This window comes from Osmia lignaria, chromosome 1 (assembly GCF_051020975.1).
Source record: "Osmia lignaria lignaria isolate PbOS001 chromosome 1, iyOsmLign1, whole genome shotgun sequence".
NCBI classification, from domain to species: Eukaryota; Metazoa; Arthropoda; class Insecta; order Hymenoptera; family Megachilidae; genus Osmia; species Osmia lignaria.
The window spans coordinates 10,244,507-10,258,636 of NC_135032.1; the positions used below are offsets into that span (position 1 = coordinate 10,244,507).

Below are 14,130 nucleotides of genomic sequence, written 5' to 3' on the forward strand. Positions count from 1 at the left end.
GGTATATTTGCCAGACATAAACGGAATGGCTCTGTGCACCATGGGGTTGCGGCCGGATATCTATGCTGCGCGACTACCCTGTAATAATAGGCACTCGCTCAAATATTTCCCTCGCTTAAATATTTGATCTCGTTTTTATACCATTTATTAAAAGCCACAAGTGAAACGCACGCGCATGCGCCTTTGTACGCGGATATACACAGTGGCCGAATATCGTTCGCGGAATTAGATTGCCGGATATCGAACGAAAAAAAAAAATTCTCCCATGATTTCGTCGCCTCGAAGTATCGCAAAATGACGCGATAATTAAAAATTTTTCAGTTTCATCTGAAGCGTCCATCTAATTTTTATCCCCTCAACCATATTCACCATATTCGAGACACTAAAAATACCACCGGATCTCTAAAAACCTTGACAGATCAATGCCCTCGATGTAACCAATTTTTATCACAAGAAAAAAAAGAAGCAGCCAGGTGAAAAAACAGCTTTGAAAGCACGCGAAATCGAGCCTCGGATAGGTGGAGACGAGAGGGTGCAGGAAACCGCGAGCGACCAGAAAGCAACCCCCGAAGCGAATCTGTCTGCTCCTTTTTTTCTCTCTTTTTTTTTTTTTTTTTTCAAAGCGTTTGAGTGATTCCTCGATAAGTGACCTCGCCGTATTACCTAGATTACCATCGACGTCGAACCACCCCCGCAACCGAGCATCCGTATCTCGAACGGTCAGAGAGTCGGTCAATATATTCGCGGTATGGGGGTTCGGGACGGGTTCGAGGGGTGGCTCGCAAGGGGTTGCACGATGTACAGGAGGATCGCGGAGAAACGAGAGGGTGAACAGGAAGCGGCGTAGGAGGCGAACGAGGAAGAGGAACAGCGAGGAGAGCGAAAGAGAGGGTTTGTACGATCGAGGGGGAGTGGCGCAAACATTTGCCTGCCGCCCGGTAAATTAAAAGCACACAGAGAGGAGAGAATAGAAACGGGAGTAGAGTGAGTAAGTGAATGAACGAACGAGGGATGGGATCGTAGGTGGCCATCGTTTTCTCCTCCTCGCTCCTCTCCTCTCTTCCTCCTCGTCGTCCTCTTTCACCATCGTGCACACCGCCAACCCTCTCCTGGGCTGGCTCGCGTCACTTTCCAGCACCGGATCTACGATCGCTTTGCCCGACACTCTTGTGTACCTACGTCCGCAACAAACTCTAAATTCGATGGAAAAATTGTTCGATTAAGCGTCGGTTTGGTCACGTGGCGACAACGACGTGTTCTTATCATTCCTGCTCACGGTAATCAATGAACCTCGGGGAACACACTTGGGTGCATTTATAAATAACAGTTTTAATTATCTTAGCATCCATCAGCTGCTTATACAAATAAATAAATAACGATGACATTGGAAAAATAATTTTGAGAACAACGAGGTGAACTTAGAAATTGATTTTTAAATATGTAAAATTCGCAAACTCCTCCTACCAAGTTTACAATCTTAATTAAAATTTTTACTTCTAACGTGAAACGCGAGCCAAAGTTTTCGAAGGAAGTTTTTAAGTAATCAATTAGTCCTCGCAGTGCGAATCTTTTTCTTCGTTACCCCTTTTTTTTTCGAAAGTGTTAATGGATTCGAAACGGGTGGCTTAGCGAGAAAATCAAGTTCTCAATTCTTATCGCGTGTCATTACCTCCCTCGTTCCACTTTGTCTCTCAATCGGCCCCTTTTATGATTCGTTTGGCTCCCTTCGCGACGTCCCACCCTCCCGTCACCCACGGCTACCATCTCTTTCGCTCTCGTCCGGCCATCAAACGTTCGCTTGGATATGCATGTCGTTTGCGGCGAAGGGATGGAACGAGACGGTAGCGCGAGCCTCTCTCTGTTGACAGGTAAATATTTGTCGCGGCATACACCACCACCGTCAACCACCGTCGACCACCGTCAACCACCACCATCCACCGTCTCCGCGTTCTCCAACACCGAGAGCACCGTGTGCCTACCCCATTTTCGGCCTCTTTTCCTTTTTCCTCGTTTTCGCACCCCCTTCGTCAAAGACGCGCTCGAACCGTCCACGCGTCCGCTGACGATGGGAACCCGTGACTCTATGGGGTTTCGTTAAGAAAATCGCGATTCGGGATGAAGAATAATCGGACGTGAAAAATGACAAAATAGAAACTAGGAATATAAAGTAGAACGAACAAGGTTGTTCGATGTTTAAGCGACGTCGAATGGTCTGTCAACAGAAGAGCCACACGGTGGTTGGTTGTTTCGTATTCCAGGAAGCAATAGTTTAAGGAAAATATTTGTCAACAGTTCGTTGATTGTTAGGGCAAACATTAAATATTCGATGGTGTTTATGATTGGCCAAGTATAGTTCAGAGTTTCAAGTTGAAGATACCTTTCACCACTGTTAGCAACATGTTAAATGACTCGTTTGTATGCTAATAGTCGACACACAGAGGTTGCCCCATTTTTCTTCTCTCTTTCCTAAAGTTAAACAGGCGAGATTGCCTTGGGAACTATTGTGCTTCTTAGTTCTGAAGAATTTTTTGAACTTCTGACGATGGAGAAGGATTCGTTGGTTTTAGATAAATCTAATCTTTGGAGGATCATTGATCTACGATAGAAATGATCCTTAGAGGTTTTTTGAACCCTTGATAGGTTCTATCGTGAAATCCTTGAAAAATTCTTAAACTCAGATAACTGTAATCTTCAGAGGATTATTAGATCTTAGATAGATGGTATATTCAATGTATATAATCAGAATAATCTAAGATAGGAAGAATTTCTATTGTAAAAATTATTCCATACGTCGTGTATGTAAATTTGAAGACAAGTATCGCCCCTGTGTAGGCATAGAACGAAGGTGGAAATAAAAGGTCGACGAGTTAATTAAGAAGGACATCGGTTTGTCCCGCAAAGATCGGTCAACAGCCATCATACTTGGAGCAATGGGCTCGAACAAGCAGCAGTTCGGTTCCGAAGCGGATAAAAAGGAATCAGAGCGAGTGAAACGGAACGCAATCGAGTCTTTGTTGTGCTTTTACCTGGAAGCCGACTGACTAGGCCCGCCACTGTCTGGCCGTGTTTGTCCCGCGCAAACTTTGTTTTTACAAATAGAACCACATGTTCCTACGTTCACCCTCTAACCAGCTACCCATTCTCTGTTCACCCTCCTACATACGTACACACCTTTTTCTCCTATGTCTGTCTTTCTCTCTTCATCGATCTATCTCACTCTCTTTGTTCATCTTCGCGCCTTCTCTGTTACTTCTACTTCCTAGACCCACAGCCCTGCGCACACACGCGACAGGTGGTAAAGTATAACAAAAAGGCGAGTTCATTGAAACGGTTTGCGTTGGATTCGCTTTGCACCTCGGAATTTCTTTGGGAAAGGCACGCGAGTCACCGAACGACCGTCAAATATTAGCCCGCGATCTGACTTTTGTCACATTCCTGGATATCTGCTCGTTGATAAAGGGAGACCGAATGTGTACCATTCCTCTTCTTTTTTTTTTTTTACCACCATCTCGCGTTTTATTGTCGATCCGATGGTGATTTAGATAATTTAAACGGTTTGATGATTCTCTTTGTCTTTGGAAAATAGGAAGAATGCTGTAAATCTATCGGGGTGGTTTTCTGATACTTTGGATATTTTTTGAATCGTTGGTTAATTAACACGATCGAGGGTTAAGATAAAAATCTTTGAAAATTTCTATATCTTTCACTTAGAAGAAAAAGTAATTACGATTTGTATGAAAGATACTTTGAATTCCGGCAATATTGAAACTAGAATTGATTCGTAAATCTCTGGCGAAAGGGGGTTGTTAAGCACTCGAAGTCTTTTGTATATTTGATTTAAGACTTCTTGGTTACAGTTTCTGTTATTTCTAGAATATTGGTTGTTTCAGCTTGCTCTCTATTACTGTAAGAATTATCAACGTTCCTGCTAATATTATCACAGTCAACAAGATTCAAACAAGAGACACGTGTTCTTAACTGTTAGCTCTATTGGAACTTGTACCCTCGACTGAAGTGAATTTATTTGGTCAATAAAATAACTGAAACCACACTCGGAAACAAAACAACAAATTTTTTTACATTTCAAATAAACTGTTATTATACTCTCATTCAAGAGTCGAGTTTACCTTTCGTCCAAGTAAAGTATACGATAATCGTAAAAATTCTTTCACAATTTTTTGACACGTTTCACCGAAATAGAAGTAGAAATAAGAGGAAACGAAATTTTTGCCGTCGGTGAAATCTCGAAAGGTGAAGGATTAAATTGTTCAAGTATGCGTACGATCGCGCGAGGATTGGCTAGGAGGATGTTAATTAATATTTATGAGCAACGTACGCGCATTTTCTGCGTACAACTTGTTCAATGAGTGCCAATTGTCAGCGGCGTTCACTTAAATTGCTCATCGAATATTCATGCGAAACCGGCACCGGGAATGCAGTTTCTGACCGATACCTAAATACGAACGATGAACGCGAAGGAATATTGAAATCGACGAATTAACATCCATCTATTAATGCCTTTCAATTACGAAGTTGTTCGCTTAGAAAAAAAGAAAAATACTTTCAATCCTGCAACGTGTTTGCTCTTCGAATATTATATTCTAATCGTTGCTGTTCGAAACAAATTTTCAAATCAATTCAACCGTTAGGTGGTCAACGCGATTCCAAGAACGACAACTTCTTTCTTTTTCTCTTTGACCCATTCGAGACAGAAGGGGGATTGTGAATTTGGACGGGCCAAGAGAGTACCACGTGGAGAAAAGGTAGAGGATGTATACTAATTGAAGGGCCGGTTAGAAGCAAGACAGTAGCGAGTCTCCTGATTAACACCTTCTTCGGACCACACACAGGCGAAGTTTGAAGAATTTCCAGTCCTATTTTTATTTATGAACAGAAGCGAATCCCGTATGCACGCGTGTAATAATCACACCGTGCCTTTCTCAACGGGATCATTGTTCTTTATTATTCTTAACGTCGAGGGAAATCTAACTGGGCGCCATGAATGAAAATATTGATAGAAATAATTCTTTTCAAAATAAACGCGAGAGGTCAGTAACCGAATGATTGATATTCTCGAATTTTTCATAAAACAGAAAGCTGTGATTGAATCTCGTTTGAAATTAGTACAGCTTGCTGCAATATTTTCACTTGGACAAATATTAGATCTTAGGGGAGAACGTTTGAGTAGGTAATCCCTTAAGTAGATTTAGAAAGAACAGTGTTAGACACTGAATTACTAATTTACATAAGCGTTATTAAAATAAAACAAGTCTGCGGCTGAATATTATGAATTATAAATAATATTTTATAAGCGATAAGCAAGAATTCCTGCTTAGAAATGATTTTGTATGGGAAAGAGTCAAAATGTGTACTGACAGGGGGTAAGATAGGTAAAAGTGTAGAAAACGACTCGCGAAAACATCAACAGCAAAAAAAAAGATAGAAGAGAAAAAAAAGCGACTACTTTCGGAAGTTCATGAAAGTTCGTTTACACAACTCTTTCCCGTACTGTGATGCATTATGCTCTCGAGACGGACTGACCTGAAATCTTCGGCCTCTGCTGCTCTTCACGAAGGAACAGCATCACGACTCGTCATTCCGGTGAGCTTTCTACGGATTTGTCTGCTATACTATGTGTCCCGGAAGTACAGGATAAACCCTGAAACAAATTATACAATTTTCAAAAAATATTTCTTATTCAACCGTTTATATTACAAAATTTTCAAGCAATTTACTTTTATACTCGAAGAAAAAATTTCTTGAAAACAAAGAATGTTTCCAAAATAATATAACAAAGGCATTTGGAGTAAAAAAAAATAAAGTTGTATTATATTATTCAAATAATCAATGTCTTCTGAAAATTAAAGGCTCGAAAGGTCCTATTTTAAATCATCCAAAATTACACGACCCACCCTATACATGAATTTTCTTGGTTTCTTTTTCAAACTGATTAGTAGAAACTACGCGTGTACGAGCGATAGAAAAAGTTGCCTCCTTTCTACCTGGTGTCATATTCAACCCGGTATGCTGTCCGAGCGACCGCTTCGCCCGATGGAGTACTTGGTCCGCGCGCGACTCCTAAGGGTACTCGAGGCCGCGTCGAGAGAAAGACCTCTCTACATGGGTGGTCCATTCTCCTTACGCATGCATTATATAAGTTCAGTAAAGTTCACGCTAAAGGATACACGAGACCGATGGTGTCCAGCAGCAGCGAGGAATCCGATAATTATATCCTAAACCGTTCTCTCACGCACTCCTCGCGACTGCACCCACCCTTCAACAGGGACACTTGGGTGCCACTTCAGATTGATTTCCACGAGATTAAAAAAATGGAATTGGAATACTTAAGAAATTGTATGTTGGAAATAAATTGATATCTTTCTATGTAGCATAAGTCAGAGTTTTCTGTTACTTATGACAAAAGGAAATGGTGATACGATATTCCATTAATAACTAACAATGTATACTGAAGAAAACGATATCAGCAGCAACCTGACGCGATTCAAATTCCGAACGCGCAAATAGTCGTAAGGGATGTAAGGAATCTGTTTGAGGGGCAGCGGAAAGGCAACGAGGACGATTCATCATCGCGTGGTGTCCTAAGCGGCTCGTGAACCCACGATATAACCTACGAGATGTAGAACACCAAGGCAGAGAAACGTGGCCTGTATTCTGTAGATAAGAACGGACCCTATATCCCCTGGAACCTTGCTACCAGTCCTTCCCTACGATCAGACTACTTCCGGTCCCAATTACGTTCCAGATGCTTGCGTGGTCACGTGAGGATTACCCATTCCTCCTCAACTGACAGTCTCCAGAAAAGATGGAGTACACATAAATGGGGTATCGTGGAGAGATCTTGAACTAATTTTTAATGGAACATCTTATGGGAAAGATGTATAACCTTATCAGAGACAAGTCGGTGAATTTTGGATGAAATATTTTTTTTTTCATTATTGTACTAAAATTAACCGAAGACGTGTAATAAAATATATCAGATTTCAGTTTTAATAAAATCTTTTGTTCCTTTAAGCCTCTGTATAGCCCAGTGGTTCCCAAACCATGCGCCACGAAATAATTAAAATTATATCAAAAATGAGTAAAATATGAAATACTATTCTAAGTATAAATCATTAAAATAAAAACAATATATGCATATATATAATAGGCACGCTGAAATTTCTTCATTTGTTGTAAAGTGCGCCCCGAGTAAAAAAGGTTTGAGAACCACTGATATAGTCTTATTGAATATCCTAAATTGTTAGGCAAGTATAATTTATGAATAATATTTTGACTGTATTTCTTAAAATTACATTGTATTTGTTCATTCGAAACATTATCTCTTATATAAATAACGGTAAAAGTACGAATGTTAGAATTCGTTTTCCAAATGTACGCCATATGTACTTGGTATGCTGTCTAGCGGAACAAAATGGCAGCTATACTCTACAAGACTTGCTGCCGGTAATACTCTTGAGAATATAAATCAATTTTCTGTATATCAGTTACAACACAATTAGTAATTCTATTGTTCCTCTTTGATTAGAAGCCACACACAAAGTACATAAGACAGAAACATCATATTTCTTGTGAAATTCGTATACGTTCAAATGACGCGTGTACGGTGCGAGCGGGGAACCAAAATTGAATTGCATTTAAACAGTACATTTAAGAAGGAAATCATGCATAACAGTAAAAATAATGTAAAGCATGCATATAATAATAGGTGACTCACATTTTTGGATATTGTCTGCACGATTTTCAGTTGATTTCTTCTCATTTTGCAGGAGCAACTTACACTTTGCACTACTCACTAAACGAACATTCGTACCCGAAGGAATCGGATTCGATATATCGCAAGCAAGTATCGCAGCAAAATGCGATTGTACTACGTCATACTAAGCGTCCACTGTGAAGTTTGGTAAAGATATTTTAAAACACTGGAAAATAGTATAGAATGTCATTAGCATCAAAAGTTACATTCGCGTTATGTTGTGCAACATCAATTGGTATAGCAGGTTATGTGCATTATAAACAGGAATATGATAGGTAATTTAAAATGTATATACCTGATTGGAAATTAGGTTATGTCCGAGTAACGAGTTTCAAGCATGCTATCGTGTAACATGGATTAAACGTGTTGAACGTATAAGACGCATATCAAAATATTTAAGAATTCAAACAGAATTACTTAAACGAACCAATTATATTATTTAATACAAAATCTTTTAAAGATTTTAATATAAAATCTTTTTAACAATAAATTTTTCAAATCGTTTGAAATTTAAAAGTCTTCGCGTTATTTAAAAATCCGCGTTACATTCCAATCTGTTTCGCGGGACATTGTTCTTGAAGAATTTTGAACATTTTCATAATTATTGCAGAAAACAGCTTCATTTAGGTGTTGAACGTGATATTGAACGACAAGAACGTCGAAAAGTACAAAATTTGTATATGCTTGAACAGCAGAGACATTTAACTAAACAATTACGACAAGTTCAAGAGCGGGAACAACTTCAAACTTCGTAAGCTGTAAGGATAATATTACAAAGTTCTAACGTGTTTTGTTTATATTTTATTGAGTCATTTTTATTATTGCTATTTAATTTTCTTATTTCTTGTTCATTATAAATTTTTTTCCTAAACTTCGATTTAAGGTTAGAAAGTATCCTATCCAATGAACGTAATGACTACTGAAGAACCAGTAGACCAACCAGGTAAATATATAATTCGTTTTAATTAAAATAATATTAAATCTTTGTTGCTTTACATTTCCTGTTTATAGACTTAATTTGTGTGGAAGAAAGTTTAATGAGTTTAGAAAAATTAGATAGAGCATCACCGGATTTATGGCCTGAACAAAGTAAGTGCATGCTGCGTAATTTTTTATTTTGGTTCAACTAAAAGTAATAATATATGATATATGTTATTGAAGTTCCAGGTGTAAATGAGTTTGTTGCTCAACATTCGCCACAAACTGAGCCATCATCCTGGGCTTCCGGTCTCACACCAGATGATATAAACCAGTTGCATCGTAAGTTTCTATTTGCGAATATATTTTATAAAACGATATTTTCTGTTGTGTTTGAAATAAAATGACTTTATTACAGAATTAGGAAACTTATCAATGAATGGTTTAATATCTGAAGTAAAAAAATTACACGACATGGCCTATCAATTAGGATTGGAAGAAGCAAAAGAGATGACACGTGGGAAGTACTTAAATATTTTCAAGCATAAACAATAAAACTTCGTAATTAAAAAATTGTACATAGAAGTTGATATTACAGTTGCAATTGGATGTAAAATAAATTACTTAATTGTATGTACAGGGTGTTCGTTTATGGGTGAACAACCTTCGAGAACCGAGCTCGACCGTGGTCGCGAGCAAACTATTTGGCTACCACCCCGTCAAAGATTGTCCTCCTCATCACAACACCCTGTATATAATTATTCTTGTTTTGTAAAAATGTAATGTTTACTGTAAATTGTGTGAACGTTTAAACAATATAGTAAAATTTACCTAGAAATTCCTCTAACTAATAATTAACTATCATAGACAACACAGATGTCGGTTCTCATTAGATTTGATAGCAACCTCAACGATATCACTGCCCCTTACAAAATCCACTGCTACAATATTGGCACTGTACTGCCAAATGGTACTGTACCAATTCGTAACATTCAAATTAACCTTGTACGCCATATCGCGAAGGCTACCGAATGGATTAAACAGAATAGCGTTGATATTTGCCGTCAACTCTGCCATCGCTGACCTTGGTCTCAGTTTATTCGCTCTACGAAAACCAAAACATTGCTCCTTTTAATCATATATTCCTAACAGTATATCAATACAAACTTTCCCTGAAAATTACCTGTTGCTTTCAATTGTATTTAAATATTTATACAAATCCTCGACGGTCCTGACATTACCCCATTGATGTATCACACAAGGCCACACAGTACCATGATCGTGGATCATCCACGAGTTTTCATAACCGATTATCAATCTCCTTCCTGTGGACCAGATGTCGTTCAAGCTGGTACTCCATCCCTGGTCATGATTCAGGTAATAATCCCGAAATTGATTTTCCAAATACGACACCAGTTCACTATGTTCCCATATATTATCGAATCCTATCAGCCATAAGATTCGGTGAAAATAAGAGATCATAGTACATATGTACAAAAGAATAAATTACCAATAGGAAATTCATGAATGTCGAATATCACAATTTCTTCGGTGTTGTCGAGAAACGTTTTAACTTGGTCAATCACAGTCTTTAAAGGAACTGAACGATAGAATGGTCCATGGTTAGTCCACCAAATTTCGTCTGTATGTGGATAACGTCCTATTCTGATGTCGAGGTATCGTACACCGTATATCAGTTGACCAAGGACATCTGTATCCTAAGAATTTGTTAATTCTTAAGACGAATAAATATTCTTAGTTATAGTTATCAATACGTATACCTGTGTTATGGCAAAATTCGAAATTATATTCATTCTCTTCGCTTCTTCGTCGTAGGACGCGGAATCGTGGGTACCCGGAAGGAATACTTGGCTCATTGTTAAATTACCCAGCATATGCTTTCTGTCTTTCATCCAGGTCGGCTGTGTTTTCAAACAGTTTTTCATTTTAATACCTTTCTCAGTTAACCACGTCACCTCGTATTCTGTAGACGACATGTTTACTATTGTACTTATGAAGCATTCGAAACAAGGTTAAACGTTCGGTGGCTACCTACTTATACATTCCTGTACGAAAGACAGGTTCGAGCTAGGTATATATTCTGCGTATATTCCAGTCCTTTGGCGTCCATTCGGACTTTCTGGAATTACTTGGTAAACTACAATCGAAGAGCCGAGGGGATGTACCTCGTAAAGCGAAATTTTATCGCCAGGTTGGATGTTTAGGTTGTTCCAATAAATCTCAATCTCGCGGGTTTTTGATTGCGAGATTAGTGGCGAAAGAAGTATACCGATACGGGATTGCCCTAAATTCCAATATCGTGTCAAGGAAAAATAACAAGAATCTTCTCTTTAAAAGGGGCTAAACTTACAGTTCTCAGGAGATGAGTTGCGAATATCAGAAGTTAAAATCCCGCTAATTATCGCTATCAAAAGAAGCAATAATACATATACTGTACATCGAATCATCTTTTTTTTTATTTCAATTATACGTCCTTTATTTTATCTGAAATAATAATTGAAAACGAATATATACAAACACTTGAGAAGGTATAACAATAATTAATGTTTTGTTTCGCGTGGTACATACCTGTTTGAATTTAATTAATCTTCTCGTTAAATAATAATTAGTAATCGTACCTTATAAAAAGGATTGTCTGTTATCTTACAATGAATGTATTGAACAATCGTACGCATAAAATGTCATTAGAAATGACAAAAAGCGAATGGTGAATGGTCGTACTAATAATCTTTCTCTTATTACAGGAACAATTTGACCCGTAATTCTTAAGTAATTAAACTTCAGATTAACTGTTTTCGCATTAATCACACTCGGAACAAGCAATAACGAGAGAACAAGATGAAAAAGAGGAAAAAAGAGAAAAGAAGATAAACAGAAACGCGTGGTGGAACAATTTGACCCTACTACACGATGCAAGACGTCGTTATAAAACATGATTTCGCAACGAGTCCTTCATTATTGTGCAACGAAAGCATTAATTATTTGCTGATAGACTCAACGTTCTTCCAATATTTCAATGATTCATGACAAAATCATGCTCGAATTAACAGCTATTGATCCGCAAATTCAAATTAGTATTCACTTGTGGTAGATGAAAATTGATATCACGTTTAAAACGATAAGCAATGCTTATTTCATGATTCGTGTGAAATCACGTAATTACGTTATTTTCAAAATAAAATAATCTCTTACTTGATGAATGGAACACCAGAAAAGAAGAAATATGACTAAAATGCCATTGCTGTTTAGCAGCGTTGCGTAATTGTTTAAAAACGTTATAATCTTGACTTCTATAGTAGTATTTCCCTCGTGTCGTGTTCTATCTGGTATTTACGTCAGAGTTAATTACAAACGAAATGGCCTCCTGTACACGACACAATGTTAAGACATTATTTAAAATTCATGTTGGAACGCCTTTTATTTTAAACGCCACGGTAGATAATTGTTTTTAGAAATATTATACACCGTACCATGTTCCAATTAAAGCATTTACAGTGATAAAAATATTTGCTGCTAATTCACTTGTTTTTAAGGACTTTATTTATTTACACGTTAAATTATCATAAATTATCGCTATTTTACAAATAAAGTGTTTCTTCGATTACATAACATTCGTATTTCAATTTCATGTTTCTATATCAAAATACTTTAAGTACATAATTTGTACACAAGAAATTAAAAAAATCATATTATTGCAAGTTTATTAATTTATAAAGCTGAAAGCATTATATAAATTTCATTCTCTAAAACGTTTTAAAAACAGTACAGTCAGCGTCATCTAACAGTAGAGGTATAAGTGAATTATCTGAATTCAAATTTTCCCGCGTTCAGCAGCGCCCCTCAATATAGTAGGACGCTATCTCGTAGACAGACGGTACACACAACGGAAGTCAATAATATTTATTACATTTCTTATGTTATTTCGTAATATTTAACTTTATAAATTACGAAAATAATTTTATAATATAAAATCAAATTTTAAAGTGAATATATTTGAAATATTTGAAGGTGTGCAGTACGGGATTGATTTCACCGGTAGCGAGTCAAAGCGGTCACAGACTTCCGCCATTACACGACGCGTTCGGTCGCTCCTTTATCAGCTCCCGTAAATTATTTGAATTTGTGTAAAATATTTGGATTTTCTTGTAAATTTCATTCACATTTTGTTTATTAGAGTATTAGACATCGCGTGTGAGTATTTTTTGGCATCGACATTAATAATAAATCGGTATTTTGTGATTTTGTGATTTCGTGCTTCGAACGTGACAAAGGAAAGATCAACGCCGTGCAGATACTGAAGGTAAGGAACATGATAAATACTTTTCTTGTGTTTCTAAACTATTCATGAATACAAAAATGGATTATATTTCTGTGATTCAGGTTCAAGATCAACACGTCTGTCAAGACTTTCTATTCTACGTACGTAGCATTCGTTCGCAACGACAACAGACGCCTTGCATGCTAGAAGTCAGCAAATGGTGAGTGAGATTTTTCGAAATTATTAATATAAAAACGATTGCAAAGTATATAAACAATATCACGAGGTGTATACAGCACCGTGATTTACATAATAATGAATATCTAGTGAAAATTAATCGAGTAAAATCCATCAAAGCTTTGCATACGTTTTAGTAGTAGATTTTAGTAGGTGCTCATTTTATCATGGGCGGGAAATTTGAAATACACCTATTCACATAGATGCTTACATTCTTACTTTTTTATTGCGTTCAATACTTAATATATAACAGATTTAAATAATACAATTGGAACCTTTAGAACGATTAAACATTTTATTATTATTACAACAATAATTATTACTAAATAAATAAATATTAGTTCAAATATTATAAAAGTATTAATTTTTGAAATGGAGTCATTCTTCTAACAATGGTAACAGGAAATAGGGACTTATAAGGGTATAAAATAATTAATTTTAAGAATTTTTACTCATCCTCCTTTATTACAAAACTGAGAAAAAAGAAAACTTTGCGAGAGTAACAAACTTTTGGCTTATGTGACTAGTTATAATACTCAGCGGCAATACTAAAATTAGTGCAATGTAAGTATGTACATTTGTGTGATTAGGTGTGACGTGTATCGTGAACGCCGTGAAATACAAAATCGAAGAAGTTGAGTTTCGAACGTAAAACAAACAGATACAAAAATATACATTTTTTTTCTCGTACCTATTTCTCATGGAAAACTGAAAATTTCATCGTTTGACGAAATATTACACTCGATTTCTTCTTTCAAACAAGATTCTATATAAACAATATTTCGTTCGATTTGGCATTCAAACAACTTTTTCACAACAAAGAAAGGAAACCATTTAGATTTAAAAAAAATTGCATTGTTAATTAAAAAATTCGTACAACACTAACTTTTACGGTACATTTTACGGTAAATTAAAGTATATT

The 14,130-nt window shown here is 36.8% G+C and overlaps 3 protein-coding genes and 1 long non-coding RNA gene across 6 annotated transcripts in view; 2 read left to right on the plus strand and 2 right to left on the minus strand.

The window, feature by feature from the left end:
• Nucleotides 1-7,867, minus strand: part of LOC117606206 (uncharacterized) — a 100,789-nt gene extending 92,922 nt beyond the window's left edge. For all 3 annotated transcript variants that reach the window (XR_004581927.2, XR_013062123.1, XR_013062126.1), the window contains exons 1-2: nucleotides 7,736-7,867; nucleotides 5,542-5,659 (exon numbers count right to left, since the gene is read on the minus strand). This is a non-coding gene — a long non-coding RNA (uncharacterized LOC117606206). The remainder of the gene's footprint in view (nucleotides 1-5,541; nucleotides 5,660-7,735) is intronic.
• A 40-nt stretch (nucleotides 7,868-7,907) lies between these two features.
• Nucleotides 7,908-8,529, plus strand: Pet117 (cytochrome c oxidase assembly factor-like). The gene is made up of 2 exons (XM_076688066.1): nucleotides 7,908-8,049; nucleotides 8,385-8,529. Exons 1-2 carry the CDS (start codon nucleotides 7,958-7,960, stop codon nucleotides 8,527-8,529), a joined length of 237 nt encoding a protein of 78 aa, XP_076544181.1. The 5' UTR covers nucleotides 7,908-7,957.
• Nucleotides 8,453-9,450, plus strand: lin-52 (DREAM core complex component lin-52). Its single transcript, XM_034328362.2, has 5 exons — nucleotides 8,453-8,532; nucleotides 8,658-8,717; nucleotides 8,786-8,863; nucleotides 8,936-9,034; nucleotides 9,111-9,450. The coding sequence occupies exons 2-5, from the start codon at nucleotides 8,678-8,680 to the stop codon at nucleotides 9,245-9,247; spliced, it is 354 nt and encodes a 117-aa protein (XP_034184253.1). The 5' UTR covers nucleotides 8,453-8,532; nucleotides 8,658-8,677; the 3' UTR covers nucleotides 9,248-9,450.
• Nucleotides 9,451-9,458: 8 nt separating this feature from the next.
• Nucleotides 9,459-12,110, minus strand: LOC117606198 (PI-PLC X domain-containing protein 1). Its single transcript, XM_034328358.2, has 7 exons — nucleotides 11,906-12,110; nucleotides 11,064-11,197; nucleotides 10,749-10,997; nucleotides 10,474-10,676; nucleotides 10,203-10,410; nucleotides 9,876-10,137; nucleotides 9,459-9,797 (listed from the first exon to the last, which is right to left on the minus strand). Exons 2-7 carry the CDS (start codon nucleotides 11,158-11,160, stop codon nucleotides 9,554-9,556), a joined length of 1,263 nt encoding a protein of 420 aa, XP_034184249.2. The 5' UTR covers nucleotides 11,161-11,197; nucleotides 11,906-12,110; the 3' UTR covers nucleotides 9,459-9,553.
• Between the last annotated feature and the right edge of the window lie 2,020 nt (nucleotides 12,111-14,130).

Bases quoted from the DNA above. Each gene is read 5' to 3' on its own strand.
- Pet117 (XM_076688066.1), top strand. From the start codon at position 7,958: ATGTCATTAGCATCAAAAGTTACATTCGCGTTATGTTGTGCAACATCA. The intron at 8,050-8,384 runs GTAATTTAAAAT...TAATTATTGCAG, and splicing joins TATAAACAGGAATATGATAG to AAAACAGCTTCATTTAGGTG.
- lin-52 (XM_034328362.2), top strand. From the start codon at position 8,678: ATGAACGTAATGACTACTGAAGAACCAGTAGACCAACCAG. The intron at 8,718-8,785 runs GTAAATATATAA...TCCTGTTTATAG, and splicing joins AGAACCAGTAGACCAACCAG to ACTTAATTTGTGTGGAAGAA. The intron at 9,035-9,110 runs GTAAGTTTCTAT...ACTTTATTACAG, and splicing joins TGATATAAACCAGTTGCATC to AATTAGGAAACTTATCAATG.
- LOC117606198 (XM_034328358.2), bottom strand. From the start codon at position 11,160: ATGATTCGATGTACAGTATATGTATTATTGCTTCTTTTGATAGCGATA. The intron at 10,677-10,748 runs GTAGGTAGCCAC...TGTCGTCTACAG, and splicing joins TTTCGTACAGGAATGTATAA to AATACGAGGTGACGTGGTTA. The intron at 10,138-10,202 runs GTAATTTATTCT...TATGGCTGATAG, and splicing joins CATTCATGAATTTCCTATTG to GATTCGATAATATATGGGAA.